The sequence below is a fragment of the Tenrec ecaudatus genome, chromosome 3, assembly GCF_050624435.1.
Source record: "Tenrec ecaudatus isolate mTenEca1 chromosome 3, mTenEca1.hap1, whole genome shotgun sequence".
NCBI lineage: Eukaryota > Metazoa > Chordata > Mammalia > Afrosoricida > Tenrecidae > Tenrec > Tenrec ecaudatus.
This window is the reverse complement of record NC_134532.1, coordinates 118,537,240-118,565,105: the sequence shown is the minus strand read 5'-3', so window position 1 is coordinate 118,565,105 and position 27,866 is coordinate 118,537,240. Positions and strand designations below refer to the sequence as shown.

The 27,866-nt window shown below is 39.3% G+C and overlaps 1 protein-coding gene and 1 pseudogene across 1 annotated transcript in view; both read right to left on the bottom strand.

The window, feature by feature from the left end:
- SLC9B1 (solute carrier family 9 member B1) overlaps positions 1-27,556 on the bottom strand; it is a 28,405-nt gene extending 849 nt beyond the window's left edge. Inside the window, exons 1-8 of the mRNA XM_075543539.1 lie at positions 27,388-27,556; positions 26,077-26,219; positions 24,691-24,818; positions 20,373-20,548; positions 18,065-18,171; positions 12,170-12,319; positions 9,851-9,959; positions 9,209-9,345 (exon numbers count right to left, since the gene is read on the bottom strand). Of these exons, the coding sequence (XP_075399654.1) occupies positions 9,209-9,345; positions 9,851-9,959; positions 12,170-12,319; positions 18,065-18,171; positions 20,373-20,548; positions 24,691-24,818; positions 26,077-26,219; positions 27,388-27,544 (1,107 nt within the window). The 5' untranslated portion in view covers positions 27,545-27,556. The remainder of the gene's footprint in view (positions 1-9,208; positions 9,346-9,850; positions 9,960-12,169; positions 12,320-18,064; positions 18,172-20,372; positions 20,549-24,690; positions 24,819-26,076; positions 26,220-27,387) is intronic.
- Positions 14,646-15,952, bottom strand: LOC142443073 (epithelial splicing regulatory protein 1 pseudogene; annotated as a pseudogene).
- Positions 27,557-27,866: the final 310 nt, after the last annotated feature.

The following is a 27,866-nucleotide window of genomic DNA, read 5'->3' as shown; positions in this document are numbered from 1 at the left end:
TGCTTTGGGTTGGAACCTCAAATAGTTAAAACTTTCAGAGATAACTCAACATGGTATTTTAATAACTTCTACCAAAGTCAAGCCCGCTGCTTTCAAATTGATTCAAACTTATAGCAACCCTATCGGGTTTCTAAGCCTGTGAACTTTTTATGGGAGCAGATAGCCTCATCTTTTCCCCGAGGAACAGCTGGTGGGTTTGAACTGCCAACCTTGTGGTTAGCAGTCCAACCTTACCTAACTATGCCACCTGTGGTACCTGAAATTCTCAGATACTAATGGTTATTGTTCTGCAATGGCCAGAATGAGCAGATTATATAAAATAAAAATAAACACAGGCATATAAAGCAGAACATATTGACTCATCACCTTTAAAAACATACCCAAAGAACCTATTCGAAAACAGTCTAGAAACAAATATACTGATACAAGTGATAGAGGTCGGAGTGGAGATCCAAAGCTCATCTGTAGACAGCTGGACATTCCTTCACAGAAGGTTCCCAAGGAAAGAAGGAGCCAGCCAGGGTGCAGCATAGCACAGACACAACACACAACATCCTCTAGTTCTCTAATACTTCCTCCCCCCACCCTACCCCCAACTATCATGACCCCAGTTCTACCTTACATATCCGGCTAGACCCTCGCCTGTACACAGGTACAGATAAGAACGTTCTATACACGGAATCCAGGACAGATAAACCTTTCAGGAAAAGTAATGGGAGTAGTGATACCATAAGGGGAAGGGGAAGGTGGGGGGAGGAATGGGAGACAGATAAACGTCCCCTTCTCCAGGGGGACCAACAACAGAAACATGGGCAAAGGGAGACAGAGGACAATGTAAGATAGGAAAATAATAATAATTTATAATTTATCAGGGGTCCACAAGGAATTGATAGCAAGGGCTCAAGTAGAAAGAAAATGTGAAAACGATAATGCCAACTTATGTACAAATGTGTTTGGTAAATTGGATGTATACATTGTTACAAGAGCTGTGAAAGACCTCAATTAAATGATTCATTAATAAAAAGAAAACAATCTAGAAATTTCTTGAGGCTTGTTTGCCTCAAGAATGCCGAGTCAAGGCATTTATTAAAAAACAGCTCATAATGTCCCTTAGTTTCGGAATTTATGTGTCTATTTCCAGTTGCCATAAAGCTAGTTTCTTGCTCATGGCGACCCTATGTGTGTCAGACAGAAGTTTACCCGTAAGGTTTCAGGGGCGGGTGTTCTATTTATTTATTTATTTAAAAAACATTTTATTGAGGGCTCTTACAGCTCTTGTAACAATCCATACATTAATTGGTTCAAATACATATGTACAAATGATGCCATCATTATTTTCTAGACATTTATTTTCTATTGAGCCCTCCGTGTCAGCTACCCCTGCTCTTGTGGCCCCTTGATAAATTATAAATTATTATTTTCATATCTTATACTGACTGCTGTCTCCCTTCCCCCCATCCCCTCCCCCAGTTTCTGCTGTTCATCCCCCTGGGCCAGGGTGGGGTTATGTGTCAATCATCGGGATTGGTTCCCCCTTCCTTCCCTCCTCTCTCCACCTTCCCCCTGCCTTCCTGGTATGGCAATTTCCATTCCTGTTCCTGGATTCCATGTGTTGTGGGCCCTTATGTCTTATCTGTACCTGTGCACATGCTCCTGTCTAGTCCTCAGTGAAAGGCAGGAATGGGGTCATAATGGTGGGGGGTGAGGAAGCCTCCAGGAAGCAGACAAGTGCTGTGTGTTTCAGCACCGCTTTCCTGAACCCTGGTTGCACTAGATGCACATGGCCAGGCCTGTCTTGAGGGGCTTCCGCGAGAGCTGAAGCCATCCAATCAGGGCCATCTAGGGACTCATACATCAAATATTTTATTTTGTTTTTTAAGATAATTTTACTGGGGGCTTTTCAGCTCTTATAACGATCCATACATCCATTGTATCAAGCATATTTGTACATTTGTTGCCATCATCATTTTCTAAACATTTACATTCTATTTTAGCCTTTGGTGTCAGCTCCTCTTTTTACTCTCCCTGCCCCCCTCCCACCCTTGTGATCCCTTGATAAATTGTAAATTATTATTTTCATATCTTACACCGACCGTTGTCTCCCTTCCACTGCAGGTTTTTCCCCATCAAATATTTTAAGCAGTCAGTATCCAATTACGTGACTCTATTGTTTTCAAGAGAATGCTGTCCTCTAAATTATTCATATGGAATTTCTTCATATTATACTAGAACCCCACCTCATTTTAATTGATTACAGGATTCAGATAGAAGAGAGATATGGATAACAAAGCTTTTCAGAAGGATGAAGGAGGGGTAAAACTGAATATTTAAGAATAATATGAGAAAGCTTCCGAAGTTAGTGGAAAAATGAAATAGAAAGATAATGGCTTTTTTCCGTAATCTTTTGAAGCTTCCTCATATTACTTATAATTTCATAAATGACAAAACAATTTATCTGGAACATATATATGACTTTTCTAGTAGTAGTCATTCTTTAAAATATGTACATTTTTCTATAAATAATTCAACATGTTCACATTATTGATCAAGGAAAAACAATAGTGTGCCTAATTGTACAACATGATGAAGGATTAAATATAAAAATTTAGGTGAAAATTCTTTTCTAATGTTCCTATTAAAAATAACAAGGAAAGAATACACCAACATTTATTCATCATTGATTTAGAAATATTATTCATTTCAAACAAATTAACTTTTTCTGATCCAATGACCTTATTGACCTCCCAAACTGATAAAGCACAATATTATTGTCTAAAATCTACAAACCTGGCAAATAATTTTGAGTTTTATTTTTATTTTTTAGTGTTGTCATTAAACCTTGCCAATTCTTTGTTTGAAATCTATCAAAAACATTCCTGTTCCTTCTGTCTTTTACCCAAACCCAATTTTAGACCAAATTCAGTGCTATTGTGTTAATTCCGATGTATAGTGAACCTATAGCGCAGAGAATAGGTTTCCAAGACTGCAAATCTTTATGAGAGTAGAAAGTCTCCTCTCTTTCCCTCGGAGTAGCAGGTGGTTTCAAAATGACTTGCCTCCATTGTCCAGCACACTGTTTTATGGAGAACAGTACATATGTGCCTTGTGGATGGATACATTCTGGCTACATGTTCTTAGGGGTTCCTCCCCCTACCCCCAGGGTAGGAAGAGACTGTAGGCCCTATGCTACTAGACTACTGAACAATTTCATGCCTTCTTGATGGAAACTCAGGAGGCTTGGTGGTTATGTGTTGGGTTGTCAGCAGTCTGAAACCACAAGCTCCTCCTGTAAAGAGTTACAGTATCAGAAACCTACAGGTGCAGTTCTACCATGTCCTATAAGGTTGCTATGAGTCAGAATTGATTTGATGGCAGTGAGTTGTTTTGGTTTTTTGTTGTTGATGTTAGGGAAATTTAGCACTTGGACTTTCAGAGTTTGAGATGAATGATTTAGTGTGCTTTCTTTTTATAGACAGAAAATATTAACATTATTTATTGTTTTAGGGTTATGTATTGTGGTAGTTACATAATCTGGTGTCAACTTGAGAGGATTACGAGGGAAGGTGTGGAGTCTGACCTGTCAATCAAGATATAACCAATGAGGCCTCTGTATGAGGCAGCTGAGGATTCTGGGAATTCCTTGGAGGCAGGAGACATCCTCTCTCTCTTGGGCCACTCCCAGAGAGATGCTCTACTGACAAGACACATGGCACTATGCTGATAGACCCTGTGCCCTGGGAACTGGAGGAGCCCTGCCAGCACTGAGATGTTTCTACCGCCACTGGATCCACAAGACTTCCCACCCACTGGCCTGTGATCATCCTACATTCAGCATCACTGCATATGTTTCATGAATCTGAAGGAATTTATAGATTCATAACAGACATAAGGGCTAATATTGGACTTATGGAGTTGATCTGGATTAGGCTGGGATATTCTCTCAATATTCAACTGCTCTTGTATATAAAGCTCTTTCCTATACACATAAGAGTGTCTATGAATTTTTTTCTCTAGTCTACCCAGACTAACACATGTATATAACATGCTACTGGGTCACAACATGTTTTCCCTAGATAGCTCATATGAAAAACATACATATTTTAAATAATATAAAGCATATTTCTTGCTTGCTCTTTTTCTTTAAATTTACTAATAAATGCATAAAATTGCCTTAATATTTCTAGTGGTTAAATACAAATATTTATCTTCTATTGAGCTCAAAGTAACCGCATAACATTATAAACATTACTTCTGATATGGAACGTGTCAACAACAGAAATCCCCAATTTAAGATCAGCTTCCTAAAACCATGTCAGGCTTCATATAATAACTTTTTGTTGACTACAAAGTCATTATGCTGGATGCGGGGGTGGGTTGGGGGTTATAAATCGTACACAAAGACAAGTGAAAAGCATATCACCATTTAGAAGAGAATTTGAGCATATGAGAACAGTAAAAAAATATGCTTCTAATAAGTGATGATGGTCGTGGTGAGGCTAAACTAATCCTACTTATAGCACAAATGGACATCGCCCTTCAAGCTTTGTCTTTGTAAATTCATGTTAACTTCATGACAACCCCAGGCGGTCTGTGGGGTCAAGTAACCTATTGACTGATAGCTAATAGTATTTCTTGAGAAGAACCCAATTATTTAACTGAACTTAAACTTGTGAGCTAAATGACTTGTTTCTCCTCTAATTTTTTCACCTTTTCCCCTCTAACTTTCAACAGTAATAGGAGAAATGGCAAAGGTCCACTCACCCTATTTAGCAGCACTGAAAGGAAGAAAGGAGAAAGGTGAAAAATCTTACTAGATTTGAAATGTAAAATTATTTGTTCCTTCAAATCATGTATGACATTATATATATTTTAACTAATTAATTTAATTTATTTTCTGACATTATCTTTGATTGTTGTTAATGTGACTCTGTTTGGATAAGCAGTTTATTTGTCTTGTTCATCCAAGCAACACGTTTGACGTCTTCGCACAGCGGATAGCCTGAGTTGGCAGGTGGGAGCGGCCTGAAGCAGAGTAAGACTGTGCGACTCGAGTGGGGTGCACTTTTTCCTCCTACCTGTGTGTCTTTTCTGTGCTTCAGGAAAATCATTAACCCATAAGGAAAGTTACACGTTTTCAATGGGTTCATATGCATGTAAAATGGATATCGAATAAGGAAGAAGTTGGTGCCTCTGAATCGCGGTGTCGGAAGCCTCATTAAACCTATCACGGTCTGCCAGAAGGACAAACAGCTGTGTGGGGAAGAAGTGCGGTCAGAATCCTCCTTGACAGCAAGAAGAGGGAGACTTCGTCTCACCACTTCCGACTTGTGATCGGGAGGGATGGGTTCCTGGACAAAGACGCCACGCCCGGGGCGTTCTGCTTTTTATCCAGCTTGGTAGAGTCAAGGATCCAAAAGAGAAGACGCCCCTCAGTGAGCTGGAGGGGCGCAGTGACGTAAGGAGCGAGGCAGGGCGGTGGTTATGAGGACGAATCAGGATTGAGCGGTGCTGTGTTGTACGCAGGGTTGCTGTGAGTCAGAAGCTAACAACAACAACTGCTGGAAGGAAAGAGAATAGATGTTTAAAAGTAGATGTTTTATTTCTTGTAGCAGAGATTAGGAAGCCCTCGTGACCCAGTGGGCAAGTGCTCAGCTGCCAACCGGCAGGTCACAGACTGGGGACTGCCATGGGAGGAGAGTGCTACTTTGTCCAAGAGGGTCGCTGTCATTGGGACTGATCTGATGGCAATTGGTTTATAGCAGAGACTGGAGTCCCTGGGTGGTGTGTGCAAACGGTTAACTTGCACGGCTTCTAATGGAGAGGTTGGCAATGAAAGCCCACTTCCCGAAGGCACCTTAGAAGAAAGGTCTGGTCATTGAAAAACCCTATGATGCACAATTCGCCTGGCACAGGTGAGTCTCCATGGGTTGGAATCAGTTTGGTATAGAGAGATTGAAAACAGAAACTTATTATTTATATTGCTTAAAGTTAAAATAACCTTGTTAACAGAGCACTATGCTGTGCCAAACACTTTCACACAAAGTGTGCAAAATGCTTTCATACCATCACACAATTGTAGCCTACATAAGAAAGTTGAGGAAATCGAGACCCGTGGAGATATTTTAAATACCAGGTGCTAGGCTACATACAGGACTAGGGAAGGGGGATTGTAAGCACAGGCGGCCTGCCCCACAGTCTGTTTCCTAACCATGATATGCACATAGAACTTTGTTGCATGGAAATGAACAAGTTTCTATTTTGGAATAAGAATGGAGAAAAGAATCTGAGTAAATCAAGACATTATGCTGACAGGTAAAATGAACAACCATTGAAATATTTTTCAGTAAAAGAATAATGCCATGAATCAGAAGGCACATTTATAAGACTCCACTGTTCATATCTTCATTACTTGGTGCAGGCAAGTTGAGCATATGTACTGAGTATTCATGGGAGCTAGGCACTGTGTTAAGTACTTGGGAAACAATCACATGAATAATTGTGTAATCAGAAACTTTTCTCTCCCACCCCAGTGCTACCTTGTCGGTTCAGACTCATAATGACCTTCTAGGAGAGAGGAGAATGGCTCGATAGGGTTTTCAAACTTGGAAATGTTTACAGGAGAAGGCAGCCTTATGTTTCTGTTACAGAGTCGCTGGTGGGTTTGAACTGCTGACCTAGCGCATAGCGTCCCAACACTTACCCCGCAATGGCACCCTAAAAACTCCGAATTTGGGGAACTACAAGATGGCCTGTGCACATGTAACCAGAGAATGTGACTCCCACTTGAGCAGAAGGCTGGGCAGATACTCCTGACATGAAGAGGGTGTGGGAGCAGGCTATCTTGGCAGAGAGAGCATCGCGTCTTTGTAGAGATAAATAGAAACCAGATCATACAGAAATTTGTCCTGCTCCAGGAGAAGATCAGGCAAAGTCAGGGAAGTCTACTGCAACTATTCTGATCTGCGTAGACACTACCAGAATGTGTGGTGGGTAGCAGGAATAGGAAAAATATATATTAAAAAGATTGTCTCCACTTTAAAATCATCGTATTCAGGAGAATTAATAATTTAGAAATACTTTACTTATTTTGTACTTCAGAAAATATTTTATTGAATTAGTAACTACAGTCAAGTTCTTCCACTTGTCTGTCAGTTTGTCATGCTAAAGTATAAATACTATATGAAGCAGAGAGCAGCATCAGTATTGAAGAAAGAATTATGAACAACCCATGATATGCAGATGAAACAACCTTTCATGATGAAAGTGAGGAGGATTTGAAGCATTTGCTGATAAAGATCAAGGACTACAGTCTTTAATATGGATTGCAACTCTGTACAGAAAACCAAAATCCTCACTACTGGACCAATAGACAACATCATGATAAACAGGGAAAAGACTGAAGTTATGAAAAATTTCTTTTTGCTTGGATCCACAACCAACGCTCATGGAAGCAGCAGTCAAGCGACCAAAGGACACATTGCATGGGGGGAAATCTGCTGGGAAAGACCTCCTTAAAATATCGAAAAGCAAAGATAATACTTTGAAGACTAAGGTCACCAGAGTATTTTCAATCGCCTCTTATGCATGTGAAAGCGGGATCTTGACCAAAGAGAATCACAGAAGAATCGATGCGTGTGACTTGCGGTGCTGGCGAAGAGTATTGCACGGGTGATGGAGCGCCAAAAGAACAGCCAATGCTGTCTTGGAAGAATACAGCCAGAATACTTCTCGGAAGCAGTGTTGATGAGACATGTTATCCGGAAAGACCCAATGCCCACAGGGTCGTGAGGGTCGGAACCCACTCAAGGCACTGAGCAACAACAACAACAACCACCGCATCTTGCTGTTTATGGTACTTGCGCCCGAGTCCGCGGTGCGGAGCCACTGCTGCTGGGAAGTAGCAGCCAGGTGAGGTTCCTGTCAGCCTCCGGTCACATTTTGGTCAATTGACTATGTGTGCTTAAGATACCATACTTATTGTACTTGGTTTATTCATTCACGTAAACTCGTGGCCAACAGGCTATAATGCCTGAACGAAAATTACCTAATATTAATTTTCTTCTAAAGGAACAATATGACCTTTTAGAGCTTAGCACTATTCTGAAGGACAGTTTTAGATAGGCAAAATCACCAACAAAAATGCACACAAAGCTATGAAAAAGATGTAGCACTAAACAGACTGATTCAGACTGAGTGGGAGAGAAGTAAGGTTTTCTACTACTATAAAGATTTATAGGAATAGTCTCAGAAATTCACAGTTCTAGTCTGTCTTACAGAGTCTACGAGTCAGAATTGATGCGATGGCAGGGCATTTTAAAAAGACTTAGAAAAGGATCAGGCAGTGTTTCATCCGGTTGCATATCGGGTCAGTATAGTGTACATGGAGAGGCCAGTCTCTGGAAAAGGACATCTGATTGGTAAAGTCGACGGGTGGTGAAAGAGAGCAAGACCCCTGACAAGATGTGCTGCAACACGGGCTCAAACGTAAACGCTGTGGTGGGATGCCACGTGGCATTGTACACGGGATTGCTCGGAGGTAGCATCGACTTGACATCACCTGACCATAACAACAACATGAAGAACAAGTAAAGGAGCCATGTTGACAGTATGGGGCTGAAACGAAAATGCAGTATAACCTAGTTTGAACTCAGTTGAGATTTTATGGGTTGGAAGACTCAGGATTTTTTTGGCTACTTTACATGGGCTGGCAGTGACTGAAAGTACCGGGAGTTTTACTCTTGAAATTATAAACAAAAGCAAGTAGAAGATTTGTAAATGTGGAATCCATGAATGATAATATTTACTGTTCACCTTATGATTTCAGAAAAATTGCTCTTAAAACTGCGGCTTCAAACTATGTCTTTAATTTTACTTAGTCTTTATGATTAATGAGGATCCCTGGTTGCACAGTGGTTACACACTGGGCTGCTAACCACACGGTCAGCATTTCGAAGCCCCCAGCCACTTCTTGGGAGTAAGATGAGGCTGTCTGCACCCATGAAGAGGTAGTCTCAAAAACTCACAGGGGCTGTTCTGCCCTGCCCTAGACGGTGGGTAGGATGAAGAAATGGTTTTTGGTATGATCAGTGGAATATTTTGAAAGCAAGGTTATGAGATCAGACTTTGTGACTGAAATAACATTTGCATTTAGAATTTTAAAAAATTATTAAAAAGTGAAAATTATTAGAATGAGTTAGTACATTCTCACCTGGACTGTAGCTTTGGGCATCCAGGCTAAAGCAATAAATATTTTTTCCTTGAAATTAAAACCAGTAAAACACATCAATAAAAATGTGGCAAAAATTCGCACCAATAGTGCCAAACTCAAGGTAGCAACGCAGACACCTACAACGTAAAAAATATATATAAGTAGAAACACGCTTGGTATGAAGTAGATCTTTAGGTCTAGACATATTATTCTGAAAAATTTTGAAAGCACAATGTCTTATTGTGTCTTTCTTTTTTAACTAATGAGAAATTATAAAAATTATTAATATGATTGAGATTATCTGATGGCAGTGGTATCATGAAAAATAAGACAGATGATTTGTAATAGGCTGACTTTTTATTATAAATGAAAGTATTCAAACGGTTCTGATGATACCTAATGGTTCGGCACAGAAGATATTTTATCTCTATTTTCCTAGGTCATTCAAGTAAGACATTCAGGGCTGTCTTTGGTAACAAAGACTACCAAAGAAGGAAGGGGAAATATATGTTCTATATCAATATGAGCTGCTGCAGAAGCTTATTGTATCTCTTAGAAAACATACTGAAAATAATTATAAAATTCATTGTTTCCATAAGGATTCTCATATTTAAATTTTTTGATGCCTCTAATTATTCTTACCAATAGCGTTTGATGGAAGAGATGAAACAGACACTTCTGATCCAACCAAACCAAAGAGAAGAGGTTGAAAAACATTCCACAGAGATGCAATAATTTTTTGGACTCTAATCTGTCAGAAAGAAATATAGTTATTGTCATACATAAAAGGAATTGCATTTCACTAATTAAGCTACAGTCGGCGTCTTGATGGTGTAGTGTGTTAACTAACTGCAGTTGCTCAGTAGGAGAAAGATGAGGTTTTCTGCTTCTGTAACGATTTGCAGTCTTGGAAACCCACAGGGGCAGTTCTACCCTGTCCTCTAGGTTTGCTATGAGTTGGCGTCAACAGTGTTTGGCTTAAAGAAACTACAGGGGTTTAAGGTTTAAAGATGATCATGGGACAATCGTTCTGAGGGTTTGTCAATGGCTCCAAAGAATATAGATTCCACGAGAATTTGAAATTCTCTTCTTCATTTTGGTCCAGTTTCTTCTGTGGAACCTTTGATCAAAATGCTCAGTAATGGAAGCCAGGCACCATCCAGTTCTTCTGGTCTCCTGGGAAAGGAAGTAGCTGTTCATACAGGAAACTAGCCATGCATTTTACTTCCTCCTACTACTCCTGAATCTCCTTCTTCTTCTGTTGCTCTAGGCCAGCGGTTCTCAACCTGTGGTTCGCAACCCCTCTGGGGGTCAAAGGGCCCTTTCACAGGGGTCGCCTAATACATCCCGCATAACAATAGCAAAATGACAGTGATGATGTAGCAACGAAAATAATTTTATGGTTAGGGGTCACCACAACATGAGGAACTACATTAAAGGGTTGCAGCGTTAGGAAGGTTGAGAACCATTGCTCTAGGCCAACGGAAACCAATTGTTGTGCCTCGGATGGCTACTTCTAAGCTCTTAAGACCCCAGGAACTACGTAAAGAACTAGAAGGTGGAAAAGAAGCACACAACATGATAATAGGCCTATTACCTAGAAAATCCCATGAAACCATGGTCCTCAGCCATGGCCTATACCTCCAAAGCAAGGATTCAAATCCCACGAAGTGTTTGATTGTTCATAAGACGTCTCAGCAATGATTCTCTTTTTGCTGTTGGGGTTTTTGGTTCCCATCAAAATTTATAGCCTTAGAAACCCATAAGGGTAGTTGTACTCTATCCTGTGGTCTCAACTAGTTAGAATAGACTCAGTGGCAGTGACTCTTTGAAATATGTATCACACAACATTTGCCAGCTCAACCTTTTACATATTGACATTAATGATATTAATCTGTTGTGCAACTTTTGCTCTTAAACAATACTAAAAACAGCAAGTGGAAAAGTTAGACTGCAAAGCTAAAGGACAAAGAAAAAGAGAGTTTAGGGGGCAGTGGTTTCCTCATAATGGAAAGAAAACTTCTGGAAGACAATAGCTGCACAGCTGGAAGACTGGAGCCCGTGCCTGTGAGTGCACAGGGAAGGAAGTGCTAGATAGGTGCATGGCCGGTTGTATATGTCTTTAACAATACCAATGAAAATAAATGATTGAAAAATGGTATTTTAGAATGTTAAAGTCTCTTCTAACATTTCATGAGGATATTTTAGAATAAATATTAACCATACATAAAAATTGTAGTTAATTCTTTATTGAATGCTGATTATAATTTGACCAGAAGTAGTGATAAATATCCCTTGTGGGTGATTGTTTGATATATAAAGATGACAATAATATCTTTTGAAAAGCAATTTTGGTAGTAGCCATTAAAATAACAATGTATAATTTCTTAACTCAATATTTCCATTTCTCAGAATCTATTCATCAGAAGCACTTGCACAGATTCAGAAAGACACATGAATGAACCAGTGCATGGTAGCACTATTATGAACCCTAAACCCAACTTTCTAGATGAAGAGGATTGGCTAGCAGAAGTGACTAATTCTGGGGAGGAGGCTTGATAACTGTGAGTAAGGGGAATAAATGCATCTTTTCCAGTTTACTGCATATGTGACCTTCCTGTACTATTTCCATCACTTATAAGCTTACTAATCATAGAACTAAAATTTTAATGTATGAAAAAATGTAGTTACTAAGGTTATATAATCATGTTAATACACTTTGAGAAAATTTGAGAAAACTTGATACAATAATTCAACTGCATCTTGTACAGTAGCATATTTCCAGGCTTTTATTATAACATTGCATTTACTTGGATGATTCATAACCTCCTGTCAAAGTCATATAAAAGTTCACGGACATCTTAAACATAGAACACAGGGACTTTGTAACTAGTGAATTCAGGTATAAAAAAGACAGTTATTTTACTTATAAACGTGAATTGATGCAGCTAAAATATTTACCTTTTCTCTGGACCAAGAAATCCCTGACAGGAAGGTCAACACGAGTGTGCACAAGCCTCCAATTCCATGTAAACCAATGCGGTGGCTGCCCAAGACAGCGGAAACACACATAACCAAAATGAGGCATGCTCTCTTCCATGGGACGCTTGCCTAGAATTAGAAAGACATGTAGAGGTTAACTCACATGAAATATTGCATAGCAGATTTGACCTTACCAAATTTTTATTTCTGACCCTTTATTACCATGGCTCAGAATATTACATTGAATAATTTCCAGATCCAAAGCCCATCTGTAGACAATGGGGCATCCTTCCACAGAGGGGTCTTAGCGAAGGGATGACTCATTCAGGGCGCGGTAAAGCACTGATGAAACACACAATATTCCTCTGGTTCCTTGAGGCTTCCTCGCCCTCCACTATCATGACCCCAGTCCTGCCTTTCACTGTGAGCTAGACCGGCACATGTGCACCGGTACAGATAAGAGATAGAGCTCACAACACACGGAACCCAGGAACAGGAATGTGAATAGCGATACCAGGAGGTAGGGGGAAGGTGGGGAGAGGAGGGAAAGAAGGGGGAGCCAATCACAATGATCAACACCTAATAGTTCACTCGTCTTTCCTTCCTCTCCCCACCTTCCTCCTACCCTGAAGCAGACGAAAACGAGTAAATTCACTTCTGGGGATTAAAAAAATTTTTTTTGAGATTAAACAGGCAACTTTTATTATCAAATGTAACAATTCTACAAAAATTCAGTAGGATTGTAGGAAGTATCACTGCCGAGCAAAGCTTCAGGCAGATAGCACTTAAAGGCGTCACGTATAAAGCATTTCTTTCTGATCCTAAGTGCCATTTTTACACAAATGGTTTTGATTTTGCTTTTTGTCTTCCCTACTGAAGTTAAAGGCAGGGCCACTGCAAGTCAGCTGAAGAGGGCAATGTTTGGCTCTCCACTCAAGGTGTTCATCAAAAGTAATGCTAACTAAAGGAAAACAGCAGCCACAGAAATCTGCATCACACTGCATCCAAGCAAAGAACATGGAGTAACTTAAAAAAATATGTGCACTTAGTCAAATCCCATTTTTCTCTTTGGAATTACATGAGGCAGTAGTACTAACTAGCCGGTGTCTAATACTGCACCTTTGTAGCATAAACACATAGTGCTGAACACTGACCGCATCAGTCCGTGCTCACAAACTGCATCAGTGTTTGCCTCTAAGTCTAGCACGCCGACTATCCTCCTAATGTGTTTACGTTTTCATTTTTTTAAAAAACATTTTATTAGGGGCTCATACAACTCTTATCACAATCCATACATATACATACATCAATTGTATAAAGCACATCTGTACATTCTTTGCCCTAATCATTTTCTTTTTTTTCTCTTTTCTTTTTTTTTTTTACATTTTATTAGGGGCTCATATAACGCTTACCACAATCCATACATATACATACATCAATTGTATAAAGCACATCCATACATTCCCTGCCCCAATCATTCTCAAAGCATTTGCTCTCCACTTAAGCCCTTTTGTGTTTACGTTTTCATTGACAGCTAAGGCATCAGAGGGAAAAGTTTAAGGCTATCTTACTATATACAAGCTTTCACTTCAGTTAGTATATTGCCTTCTACAATAGTCTCATTTTCTGTGTTATTAAAAACTATGCAGTTTTTTCTCATTAAGGTCTAAACCATCAATGAAAGCACAATATAAAATAATACATATGAAGCCACAATTTTCAGTTACAGTTCAAACTAACAATGACTAACTACATGCAGCTGCTTCATTTTTGGTTTCTGCTGACAAAGAGATCAAACTTGATAACCCGGATGCTCTTTTCATAGGGGACATGATTTCTTCTCATAGATTCTACAGTGTTTACATAAAAAATAGTTTCGACTGGTTTTTAACTATGAGATATCCTGAAAACTATTGGTCAAGAGACTGAGGATTTAGTTTTATTTAATTTCTTCTCATAAATTTGTGATTTAAATAGTCCAAGATCATATTCTTGAATTACTTATTTAGTAAGAGGCATGGTTGTGCAGAAGACAAGGAGATGGAGAGAAAGAGGGACATGCAAAACCCCCACAAAGCTTTCATAACAAAGTTCATTGTAAAGATGGTAGACGAGAGTGGACTATTTTTTTCCCTTTTTCTCCAAATACCTAAATCTTAGGAAGCATCTATGATGCCACTTTAGCTGGAAGCCATCTCATTTTTAATTCACACTTTAAATACCTATTTTGCAATCAGCAAGGAGCCAAGTATGCTGCATGCTGCTTCCTAAAGGATTTGGCTTCATTGGCTCAAATTTTTCACTCCACCAAAAGATAGGGCACAGGGCCTCTCTTCCAAACACTTTCTTTTTTTTTTTTTTGCTGAACATACTGCAGCCTGAGTGTAGACAAACTTCCCCTGAAGTCGCTAGAAGTTTTCTTGTGTTGGACAGTAGCAGGATCACCACACATCTTTCAAACACTGGGATGGTACGCTGTGTAATTCATGAAGAGCTGAGGGCCTGCTTGATAGCAGGCTGTGGAGGGCTGGACGGCTCATGGATTCAAAAGCACAGAGGGCTGATAAATGGCAGCTTCCGTGGGAATAACTGCTGCAGGAGCTGGAAATGTGTAGGAGGGAGGAGACAAGCATGGTAACTTCCATGGCGGTGGGGAAAAGCCATTTCGATTTAAAGCGCCCTCCATTAACACAAAGTTCATCTCCTCGGGTGAACACCGGAAGACTTCAACATATCTGTCCTTCATCGTTTTTTTAGGACACTTCTGCGCGCTATAAATGCTCTGTCGGCAGACTTCCTCTGGATAAAGGCATCTCCCAGAAGGGCGGCCCTGATGATTCAATACCATGTGGACCCCATGAGTTGGAATATCCGCGGAGAATTCCCCCAGAAGTCCGGATGTCCTCAATGGTGGCTGCACAGGGAAGCCCCGGGGGCGCACACGGTCGCTGACATTTGTAGGAGGCACACATCGCTGAGGTAGTACGGGAACAATGGGCGGGGGCGCGGGATGAGAGGGGCCGAGGAGAATCCACTCAGCACCTGCTGGGCTTCAGCTGCTGTGCTCCCGAAGAGTTCCATGGGTCTTTTACCCAGCGCATCCTATGCTTCCTCAATGCGCCCTGCGCATATTCCTCACCGGCAAACAGGACAAAGGCATCCCCTGTGGACCTCCCGTCTGGGGAGGTTACAGAGAGGATGCCTTCTTCTCCCCCAGTGATGGGGCAATGCTGTCCAAAGAAAGCCACCACGTCCTCCGCTGTGGCCGTGAAGGGCAGGCCCCGCATCGAACAATGACTTGATTTCCCTTGGAGAGAAACTGGCCGACCTCGTTGGATATTCCACCAGCAATTTTAAGAACATCTTCGCCCGTCGCTTTATAAATCTCAATGGTCTGGGTCCCCACGTGATGCTTGTGCCTCTGCAGTGACAGGTCTCGGTGTTCTTCACTCACAAACCTAACCAGAGCTTCGCCATTCCTTCCGCCCCGAGCATTCAGGCAGAGTGCGGCACCTCCCTTGGCAACATTGAGTCCTTTGAAGAATCTTGCAATGTCTTGATGCGATGACTGCCATGGTGCCCTCGGGCCCTGACCACGGTGTTGTCATCAATAAGCTCCATCTTGCTGCAAGAGCCCCTTTCACATTTGCACTGTACGCTCTCTGGATCTGAAACCTGTGATTATAGGCTCTGAAATCATTGCTAAAATTATGTTCCCATATCTTCAACTTGAGAGGCTCCATACCGGAAGATTGAACACATAACCACACACCACTTCCTCCAGGAGGACGAGTAACAGAAACCATGGGGGAAGGAAGACAGCAGTTGGTGTAATATATGAAAATAATAATTTGTAATTTATCAAGGTGTTGTGATGCTGTGGAGGGGGAGGGAGGGAAAAAAGAAGAGGCAATACCAAGGGCTCAATAGAAAGCAAATGTCTAGAAAAGAATGCTGGCAATGTATGTACAAATATACTTGACACTATTGATGTATTGATTGTTATAAGAGTTGGAAAAGTCCCCCCCAATTATCTTTACTATATATTAAAGTATATATTAATATATATGTAAAATATATTTAAGCCAAGGAAACACTATGGCCCGGTAGAACTGACGTAAGCCAGAATTGTCTTGACAGCAATGGGTTTGGGGTTTGATATGGTTTTGATTGGGATTGGATGTGATGCATATTAAATAATACATGTTCAATCCCACGCAATGAATACACTTTCAACATAATATGCACAATAACTAAACTGAATTTTAAAATCAGTTCATGATATATATAACAAGGGGCTAGTCCCAGGAATGGAAATGTTTCAAGTTGATTCTGAAGGTTGGGGACCCCATGTACTCATCTACTGTCATAACAACCCATAAGAGTTGCTGATACAAAAAAAAGAAATCCTGACCACCTGCTACTGAAAAGATTACAGCCAATGAAATCTATGGACCAATTCTATAGAAAGAAAGAGAGAATTTCCACAATGTTTACTTTATATCTTCTAACATTTTATAACAGATTTGCTAGTAAGTAACAAAATTTACAATTATTTTCATCTTGTGTTACAATTCTGGTGCTTAAGTTTTGTAGACTAGTTATAAATGCTTTCATTATAAATAAGTGAAAGACTCATGCCAGCAATTCCATATATCATAGTCAATGAAGTATTAAAAACAAATTTCTGAGTATGTCCCTAGTTTATAAAGACTGTTACAGGGAAATGAGGATGGAAGTTACAGAAATACAGGAGCAATGGCAAGTCCTATAGGGTAGGAAAGGTTTGGGTACCAGCGATGTCTACGCTAAAGGGCTATGGGAGTCAGTGTGATCTGGTCCCCAGGGGAGAACTGGTGGCACTGTGAGTTAGCTGTTGGGCTGGTGGCACTGTGAGTTAGTTAGGTGTTGGGCTGGTGGCACTGTGAGTTAGTTAGCTGTTGGGTTGGTGGCACTGTGAGTTAGGTGTTGGGTTGGTGGCACTGTGAGTTAGGTGTTGGGTTGGTGGCACTGGGGGTCAGGTGTTGGGTTGCCAACTGTAACGGGGAGTTCAAGCTCCATGTGCTGCTCTGCTGGAAAAAGCTCCCCTAAAGATGTATAGTCTCAGAAACACTATATAGCATCACTATGAGCCCGAATCAACTCTATGATGCATAGTATGGTGCATAGTATGATGCATAGTATGGTGCATAGTATGGTGCATAGTATGATGCATAGTATGGTGCATAGTGTGATGCATAGTATGATGCATAGTATGGTGCATAGTATGATGCATAGTATGGTGCATAGTGTGATGCATAGTATGATGCATAGTATGGTGCATAGTGTGATGCATAGTATGATGCATAGTATGGTGCATAGTGTGATGCATAGTATGGTGCATAGTATGATGCATAGTGTGATGCATAGTATGATGCATAGTATGATGCATAGTATGATGCATAGTGTGGTGCATAGTGTGATGCATAGTATGATGCATAGGGGAACCTAAGAAAATACTCAGAGAGAATTGGGAACTATTTCCCTCCAAAAGTTTGAGGACAAGTTTTGGGAGGAAAAAGATTAGGAATAATTGCCAGGAGTCAACAGGTATCATGGTGGAGAAAGGAGTGGATTGGAAAAGGGGTATTTTAGTTAGGTGCATTTTTCTGAAATTCTTCATTCTCAACTAGGGTCAATGACCTGGACCTTCCGCAATGTTAAACATCAGCTCTGAGCAGAGTAGTGGCTCCTTTTGGGTATAGCTTTCTTCAAATTAAAATTTATATTCCATGCGCTTTCCCATTTGTACTACATGTACTTTCCCATATATATTCTACAGCTACAATTTGCCATAGGTGCTGTACTTCTAAAGCAGAATAATCTTCTATTTACCTGGTCTCTACTTGGAAAATACCGAATAAAAAATCCCAGAAGAGCTCCCAGCACCACACCAACAAACACCTCCATCAAGGAAAGGAGGAGATGATGGAATATATTACCTGCAAGGGCACAAAGGAAGGAAAATATTTTACAGAGAACTGTTCTTACGAACCCCACACTTCGGAAGAGCACATCCTCGTGGCCCAGGAAGCAGGGCAAACATTTATAGTACTCTCACTGGCCTGGAGTGGATGCTGACTCACAGCGACCCCGTGGACAGGGCAGACCTGCCCTTGTGAGTTCCCAAGCTTCTCACTCTTTATGGGAGTAGACAGCCCGTCTTTCTCCCTTGAAGTGGCTGGTGGTTTTGAACCGTTGACCTTGCAGATCACAGCCGGACCAGTAACCACCATGCCACCAGGGATTCTTTTATATTACACATATCAAAAATATTTAATATTATTAGTTAATAAGCACATATGTGAAAACACAAGTTGGATAAATATGTACTCTCCACTCAGTCTATATATACATAAAACTAGATATACCCATTGTACAAATATGACAGAAAGCAGAAATAATATGCAAGTGACATGGTCCCCTTCCATAGACAACCTAAAACAGCAGGTGAAGTAGAAGAGTTGGGGACTGATAAGGAAACTGCTTTGGTGCACAGGACGTGACTGGTAAGATCTTTGTAACAGTATCTTCTCTGAGGACATTTTGATGCTTTATAACAAAATAAAAACATGACTTTTTAAAAGAGAACAATTTAACAAACACCACTGCAAAGATATTTATTCTAATGTCAATTATTGTTTTAGTCCATGGGTCAGTCGACTCAGCTTTCCATACATGTATAAGTCACCATAAGTAACTAGGATCCCTGGGGGTGCAGTGGTTAAGCACTTCACTGCCAATAGAAATGTTACTGGTTTGAATTCACTCATTAGCTTTGTGAGTGAAATACCCCAAAACCTAGTCCCGTAAAGTTTCCGGCCAAAGCAAGTAGTTGAGAGGAAATCACTAGGGGAGCAGCTAGCGTCTTTTTCCAGTGGAGTTGCTGGTGGGTTTGAATCTCCTTCCTTGTGGTTAGCAGCCTTCCCGATGCCTGATCTACCTCAAGAATCCCACAGGTCACTTCTACGATGTCACAGGGAGTCGCTGTGGGTTAATAGAGACTCAAAGGCACTCAGCAGCATGTGACTGATTCATACAAGAAAGTTCACTTATGTTCTTGTCTTAACAAGATATTTCAGTAGACATTTAAATAGGAGAAATAAATTAACCCAGTGTTTATAGGAATTTTAATATGATAAAGAATATATTTCATTAACTGGAGAAAGATGTAGTCCACAACAGAATTTGAATTGCTAACTAGCTGCTCAAAAATAAATTCAGATGTGTATTCCTACCATATTTCAAAGTATAGCTGTATGAAATAACCAATATATATAACAAAACATTAAAAGCCCTTAAACTTTTTAAGGATCATTGTAGATAGTCATGAGATTGAGAAGAATCAGCTAAGCATGTATTTTCTTGTTTTGTTTTTCACTCACTCCCTTTGAGTCTCTTATAATTAGGTTTGGTTCTTGTAAAAGGAGCTCTAATGGTACAGAGGTGAAGCGCTCCATTGCTAACCCCAAGGCTGGTGGTTCAAACTCACCAGCTGCTCCTCCGGAGAAAGATGTGGTGAGAGAGAGAGAGAGAGAGAGAGAGAGAGATGGTAATCAACTTCCATCAAGATTTATAGTCTCAGAAACCTTGTAGGACAGTTCTATTCTGGCTGATGGGTCACTGTGAGCTGGACTTGACTTTCTGGCAGTGGGCGGCAGAGGTAGTATAAAAGATTGTCTGCCACTACCAAAAATGCATACAGTCCTCTGAGTTCCATGTATCTGTATGAGGGGCTTTAAAAATTCCTGCATCAATGGAGTTAAATAATGACATTTTTCGATTAAACTTTTGAAGCTTCCTCATGTATTTAGGTTGCTTTAACAAATAGAGCTACCAGTTACTCACAAGGATGGCCAAAAGGCTTATTTCAAAAATAACCCTTAGAAATATTAGTAGTACTACTGACATTGCAGCTACAATTTTTCTAATGAAAACTATAAAATTAGAAAAGAGTATGAGAATATAGTAATAACTATTAATTGAAACACATGGTTAATACAAAAATTATGCTTGTCAAATAGTGCTTTCTTTTTGCCCTTTATTTAGGTATGTAAATTAAGATGTAAAACCAGAAACCATAGTCAAAGCCCTAAAAGAAAGGCTATGAAGGATATGCTGGTAGTTGTCTTGTCCTGTTTACCGGAGGTGAAGACAATGCTCATGCATGCATTGAATCCAGTGATGGCCAAGATGTCATCCAGACTACTGGCAGCGATTAGTAAAGTGGGAATGCCTTTCTCAATCCCGAATCCATTATCTTGCAAAAACAGCATGGAAGGGACAACAACAGCGGGAGAGACAGCACCTACTACAAAACTGAAAGAAAGATGAATAAGGAAACCAAAACATTCCTCCTATCCAAATAGCAACTTGTAGTAAACTGTACAAGAAATACAATAACGGGGGGGGGGGGGCGGGGAAGAGGGGAATGGGCAGGGAGAAAAAAAATACAATAACCTTTACAATAACTTCAAATATAAAACCTCTGCTTGTGAGATCATGCCGTTTAATGAATGATACAATTTTCCATGCATTCTTTAGTGCCGGTTGGAATTTTAAAGAAATATGGCTCAAGAGGTTGGGCTGAGCACACATGCAGCCTCTCCTTCAATCCCTAAAGCCTCTGAAAGGAGATTAAGCAATAATAGGAAAATCTGCAACCTAGCTTAAACACAAAAGCAGAACTCCCATGGACAAGAACTCCCTGTATGAGAGCTCAAGTGCTACGGAAAAGGTGGGCAGTTTGAGCCCCCAGCTGCTCTACAGGAGAAAGGTGCTCCACTGTGCTTCTGGAAAGATATGCAGCCTTAGGAACCCCAGGAGGGACTTTTACTAGGTCCAATGGGTCACTAGGAGTAGAAAATCTACTTGATGGCAGTGGTTTTGTTTTAATAACCCAACAATTCCATTCACAATTACATATCTATGCACATGTGTATTAGGACCTACATACAAGAATGTTCATAAAAGCCTTATTGATATTGAGCCTCAAAGGAAAAAATTCTAATACCCCCTGACAATACAATAGATAAATAAAAATATAATATATTTATAAAATGTACAACATATTTATAGCATATTTATACAAATAGATAAATTAAGTATATGTATATTTCTACACTGGTATACTATACAACAAAAAGATGGAAAACTACATTGACACACACACTACGGTTGGATGAATCTTAAATATAATATGAAGTAAAAGAAGAATACATGCACAAGTACATACACACAAAAGAAGATACCCTGTATGACTTTACTCATCACTACACATTGAGAGTTCAGGTAGTGGTTATCTTGGCAGAGAAGGGAGGAAGCACGGTGATTAGGAGAGAACACAAAGGCCCTTTTGGGCTGCTGGAAATATCCGATTTCTTTATCTGGGTTTGTAACTACATAAGTATCCATTTTTTTCTTGCTCCAGTAAGTTGTATATGTATCTTATACTTCTAAATGTGAATTTTACTTTAAGAAAGAAGTTAAAAAGTTCAATGGTGGAGAATTTCAGTGCAAATAAGAGTGTACCAAAAACCACAGAGTAATGCTAATATTTGACAAAGAATAATTAAGATGGATAACACATTAAAATGAGAAAATACTATTTGATTTAAAAATTAACTAGGACGATATAATAAGCATAGATCTTTGTGATCTAATAACTTTGAAATATACATAGTCAAAGATAAAATTTTCATCAGCTGTCAAGGTATTAGAAAAGATGGATCAGTAACTTAAAATAAGCATACTAAACATTCTGCAAAAATGGTGTGGAGGTGGTACCCGATCTCTAACTTCGCCGGGGGAGAGAGAATTGCCATCATCAGTATCCGTCTGCGGATGATTCCTATGCAGTGGAGGTCATACGCCTTCTTCACCGCTGATCTTTCTACCAATGCTGGTAACAACCCTTTTGCCCAGGACACCCACTATTTCTCTGCTGGGTCTGACAGTTGTTTTAATGTCCACACAGAACTCAAAAACAATATTCACAATTATGAGGTTTATTAGCGAATTTAACAGGTTACAATTCAGGATCTGAAACGCTCAGGATGCACGTAGTCAGAACAGCCTCCTCCCAGCAATACCTACAGACAGGCCCTTGGCTTTTGAGCTCTGCCTGGGCGAGTGTGATAAATAGCTCTTGTGAGAAAAGCTCATTTCACCGTAAGCCTCAGTCCCAAAGCACTAAACTCTAGCAGCTTCATGTGCTGGCAAGCCTAGCTGCCCCAACCTTGATAAAGGGTCTAGAGGCAACCCGTTCTACCAGCAAGCCTCCTGCCCAAATGCCAGAAGGCAGCCAGTGGCAGTGAGCTTGAGTTTTGAGTTTGATGGTCTGAGAAGCACTGATGAAGCACTTATTTATCTGTGCCAAGAAATTTGGAAGAAAGATACTTGGCTAACTGACTGGAAGAGATCCAGATTTGTACCCATTCCAAAGAAAGGTGCCCCAACAAGAATACTCAAATTCTAGAACAATATCATTGATATACCTTCAAGTCAAATTTTGCTGAAGATCATCCATCAATCTAGCAGTACATTGACAGGGAGTTGCCACAAGTTCAGGCTGGATTCAGAAGAGGATTTGAAAACAAGGGATACCATTGCTGATGTCAGATGAATCTCGACTCAAAGCAGAGAATACCATAAAGATGTTTACTTGTGTTTCATTGACTATGCAAAGGCATTCAGCTGTGTGGACTATGACAAACTATGATAACTTTGAGAAGAATGGGAATTCCAGAACACTTCATTGTGCTCATGCAGAGTATGTGGATTAAGAAGCAGTGTGTGAACAGATCAAAGGAATATTGCACGGCTTAAAATCAGGAAAGGTGTGAATCATGGCTATATCCTCTTACATGTTTTAAGTGTGTATGCTGAGCAAGAAATCAGCGCAGCTGGATTATGTGAAGACGAATGTGCCGTCAGGATCCGAGGAAGGCTGTGCTGTGCAGATGCCACCACGTTGCTGGCGGAAAGTCAGAGGACTTGAAGCACTTGCTGATGAAGACCAAGGATTACACCCTTCAGTAGGTAGTACAACCCATTTAAGACCAAAATCCTCACAATATTGGACCAATAGACAGCATCGGGATAAATGGAGCCAAGATGGAAGTTGTCAAGGATTTTGTCTTGCTTGGGTCCACAATCAGTGCTCATGGAAGCAGCAGTCAAGAGATCAAACAAAGCATTGTATGGGGAAAATAGGCTTCATAAGATGTCTTTTTAAAGCATTGAAAGTTTGAATGTTCCTTTATGGACTTGGGTATTCTGGACACAAGCCATGGCATTTTTAATTGCCTTCTATGTATGTGAATGTTGGACGTTGAATAAGGAAAATGGAAGAAAAGCCGATGCATTGGAATATGATGTTGGTGAAGTATATTGATGGTACCATGAGCTACCGAAAGAACAAAGAAAATGGTTTGGGAAGACGTCCTGTCAAAGTGCTCCTTGGAGGCAAGTAAGTGAGACTTGCTCTCACAAACTTTGGCCATGTTATCAAGAGTCCCTGGAGAAGGACATCATGCTTGGTGAAACAGAGGGGTAGCGAAAAAGGAAAAGCCAAGAGGAGATCCACTGACACATTGCAACAACGGGCCCCACATGAAAACAATCGTGACGATGAGGCAGGACTGGGCAAGGGTTTGTTCTGTTTCACACAGGGCCATTATGAATTAGACTGGATTCAGAACAACAAACAATACACACACACAGGCCTCTCTACCTTGAATGTGACTGGTGCAGCAGATTCTTCTGGAAGCCACTATTTGCATTAGACCGCGCGCGTGTGTGTGTGTGTGTGTGTGTGTGTGTAGGAACCCTTGGTTATAAGTGTATTACTGAGAGAATTTGCCTACAGAGATTCTGCTAACCAAACCAACTGCCAGCCAGCCAGTGCTGACTCATAGTGACCCCTGGGGGTTTCCAAGACCGTAACTGTTCACAGGAGTAGAAAGCCCAGTCTTCTCCCCTGCAGAGCTGCTGGGGGTTTCGAACTGGCCACACTGTGGATTGCAGTTCAAATGCGTAGTCACTCCACTATGAGAGTTCCCTCACGTTTTGATACTTTTGTTTAATAAAGGTGGCTATGAGTTTGTAGCAATCCTTTTCACTTGCCTTCCTGCATGTGAGCATATATATAATATAAACAAAAAGTATATAAGGAAAAGACATTTAGATTGGTTAAAACTAAAGGAGGAGTGATTAGAACATGGGAAATAGGGAATAAATTGAAGAAGGGAATTGTCTTGCTACTACACATTTATGGACTAGATGTGCAAGTGAAGATATGGTAGATTGGGGCTATGCTTTGTTTCTAATCTCCTTATTCTAAGGGTTTCCATCACTGTGAAAATAATTTGAAAGAAATGTACATACAATATTCTAAATCGTTCAATAATTTTAAACCAAACAGCTGAATATTTTCAGATAAGAAACTAAGAAAGAGTTACCCCAATAGAAACGCCCATTTCCAGGGAAACTTCATAATGAAGTGGGAAAAAACAGCAGCTGCACACGCCTCTATAATGCACGGGCCCATAGATAACCTGAAACATACATTTTTCAAATGCTTCAAAGCCTGCAATAGAAAAACAGTCACATTTAGATGACTTTACCCCGACTCACAAGAAATGCACAAATAATATTTCTAGACCTAAAGAACTAAGACTTATCAAACGCTTGTTACTTATGTTTATATTGATACCGAACGATACTGTTAACATTTTCTTCACTAACAATGTCTCATCAACCAGGTTGTTCTTTTGGACTTCTAACTCTATGGTAGCCCATTTTGTATATTATCATCGATCGATTACCAAATATCACATTTTTAAACGCGGTTGTAGTAATTGCTGAATATAAAATTATGACCTGCTCTGGAAGCCTTCCCCTAATTTACAATAAAAGGTAAAATAAACCAACCTTTTATTCATTGTATTTTCATTACTTAAGAAGATCTATTTCTTGTGAGCACATAATTATTTGCAATTTAATCTTCCTAGCTACTAGAATAGTGGCAGTAGTTTTATTTCCATTAGTTAACTTTTAGAGATAAATTATTTAAGTGAATAATTATAAAGAGGAAATATCAGAATGTCCAAAAAGAAAATAACTTTAAAAACTAAAGTTAGTGAAAAGATATAACAGTAAAAATATTTCTCATGGATCTAAATTTTCTAAGTGAGAATATACTAAATTGTTATTGGCTATAATTGTTTATGCTTTTATTTTATTTTAAATTTTATGCAATTATTTTAACTAAATCTCTACATTTATCATATTCATCTTAGTAGCTTTTATATTCATACAGCCATCTTTTTAAAACCTCAATTGATTAGCCATTCCTAGGTAGAAGAATTTAAAGGAATATGCTAAAATATTACCTTTTAAAATTATGCAAAAATGTTAAGCAATGTAATTCTGTGGATAAAAATTCATGAAACAAAATATTTTTGAAATTCTCTCTAAAGAAAAATAACTTCTCAGAATAACCTTATCTTTTACTAACTGGAAGGTAAATAATTCTGCATTGAAAAGCCACAAGTTTGCAAATAATTCAAGTATTACATGAGTAATATTTATCTCCAAGCAAATAATGAAAGGTTATTTCACATAGAGACCTCCTATCGTAGTGACCTCTCTCAGTATTAGTAATAATGGTGATCACAAGTAGAAATTAAGATGCTGATATCTTTGCAAAATATTTGTTCATACAGTAATCCTAGTTTATTACAGCTGTCACTGGAAGCAAAGATGACAAATATTATGACTCACTTTCTTTTCCACTCTACTCTGTATTGAAACTAACTTGATTCAAATTATATTTGAAAGTCTACCTGTGGGTCCAGTCCAAGCCCAGCTCGTATTAGGATAATGGTAAGAGCAGTGTTTCTTAAATTTGAAGACCATGTGCTGTTAATGGAGATATATTGACTTATGAATGGAATATTCCTGAGAGTAAAGCCAGCCAATAACATCCCTTAAAACAAAGCAACACAAAAAAGCAAAGCATATTAGATTCAGTTACTTTTTCAGAGACAGAAAACAAATAAATATTTAGTGTTCCTCTTCAAACATACTGTCTATTACTACTTTCTCGAAGGGCAGGTTACAAATAAGTAGAGGATGCAGCATGAATAAAGGCATAGAGATAAGAAAATGATAAATCAAAATGGGGTAGAAAAACCAATTCAATACTGTTGGAATTTAAAGAGCAAGGATGAGAATGGGAAAAAGAAGTGGGAAGGGGCTGGCTTATGGAAACCCCCCAGTCCCCCCGGCACAGAAAGACGCCATGGCACAGTTTAGGAAGGACATTACTCAGAGAACTTTGAATGTTAAAGGTAATGATGTTGGTGAATTGGGTAAGGGAGAGTTGAACACAGAGACCAGTTAGAAAACTAGGCCAAAGCACATGCACAGATGGGAAACTGGTTAAGCTGGGCCAGAGGTGGAAGTCTTAGAGAGGAAGCAAAAGATTCAATGGCCATCTAGGAAGTGCTGCAAAAGTGTCTGGACTTAGAAGAGTTAGCGGCAAGACGGAAGGATGAGGAATCTCCACTACAGTGTCCTAACGACATGGAGTACTTAGACTATATGAGATACATCCGATGTCAGTTCTTCCGTTAACTTATCTTTTTTGCTAGAGCGTAATGAGTGACTGGTAAAAGAAGAAATAGAGTACAGTGGTGTTAGATAGCTAATACATCTATGATTATATATAATGGAAGTGGCCAGTTTACTAAAAAACCATACAACTTTTTGGTATCCTAGTCACTGTAATAGTTAAATCTTGTAGTTCTATGTGAATCAAGTTCTCTACAGAAAAATTCAACCTTTATTTGAGTGTTATTTTTCTACAATACATGTAAAATTAAGCACAAATGTCCTATTAAACAAAACAATATCGAGAACCAGATTATGAGGATTTAAAAATTACTTGAAATATATCTTTTAGTAAAAATCTGTGTGTATGGAATATATAAAATAACTATATATATACATATATAGTAGTGAATACACATTAAAGGCACTATATAGCTAGAATTACCTTGAAATAATTTTAAATGGCATTAAATACAACTAAAAGATATTCATACTTTACATATAATTAATAATACAGAAAGGAGAGGCGATTATATACTTACCAAGAAGTGGTGGAAGTTGAGGCACTGAAGGTATTTTAATGACTTCCAAAAGTTTCCCCCCAAGAATAGCACAATAAAAAATAGCTAAAAATCCAAATAAACTTCCACCAGGAAGAACTTCAGAGCCAGAGAATGACCACATTAGACACCAAATCATAACAAAAATAACTCCTGAAATAAATCAAACAAGTCTTTATATTTATATAGACATATACATATGATAGAGGGGGATTCTATTTATCTTATATCATGTTAATATTCAGCTCTATATAATGGTATATATAGTGTGTCATTTACTTAGATGGTTGGAGAGATATCTATCTAACACATATTGTAAAGTACGCATATATGCTATTAGTATATTCTATTATATATACATACATAATGGAAATGTCTTATTAAAATACTTCTATTTAAAAATATTTTAACATTATATGAGAAATTAAAAATATTTTATTGGCATATATTTCACATATCAT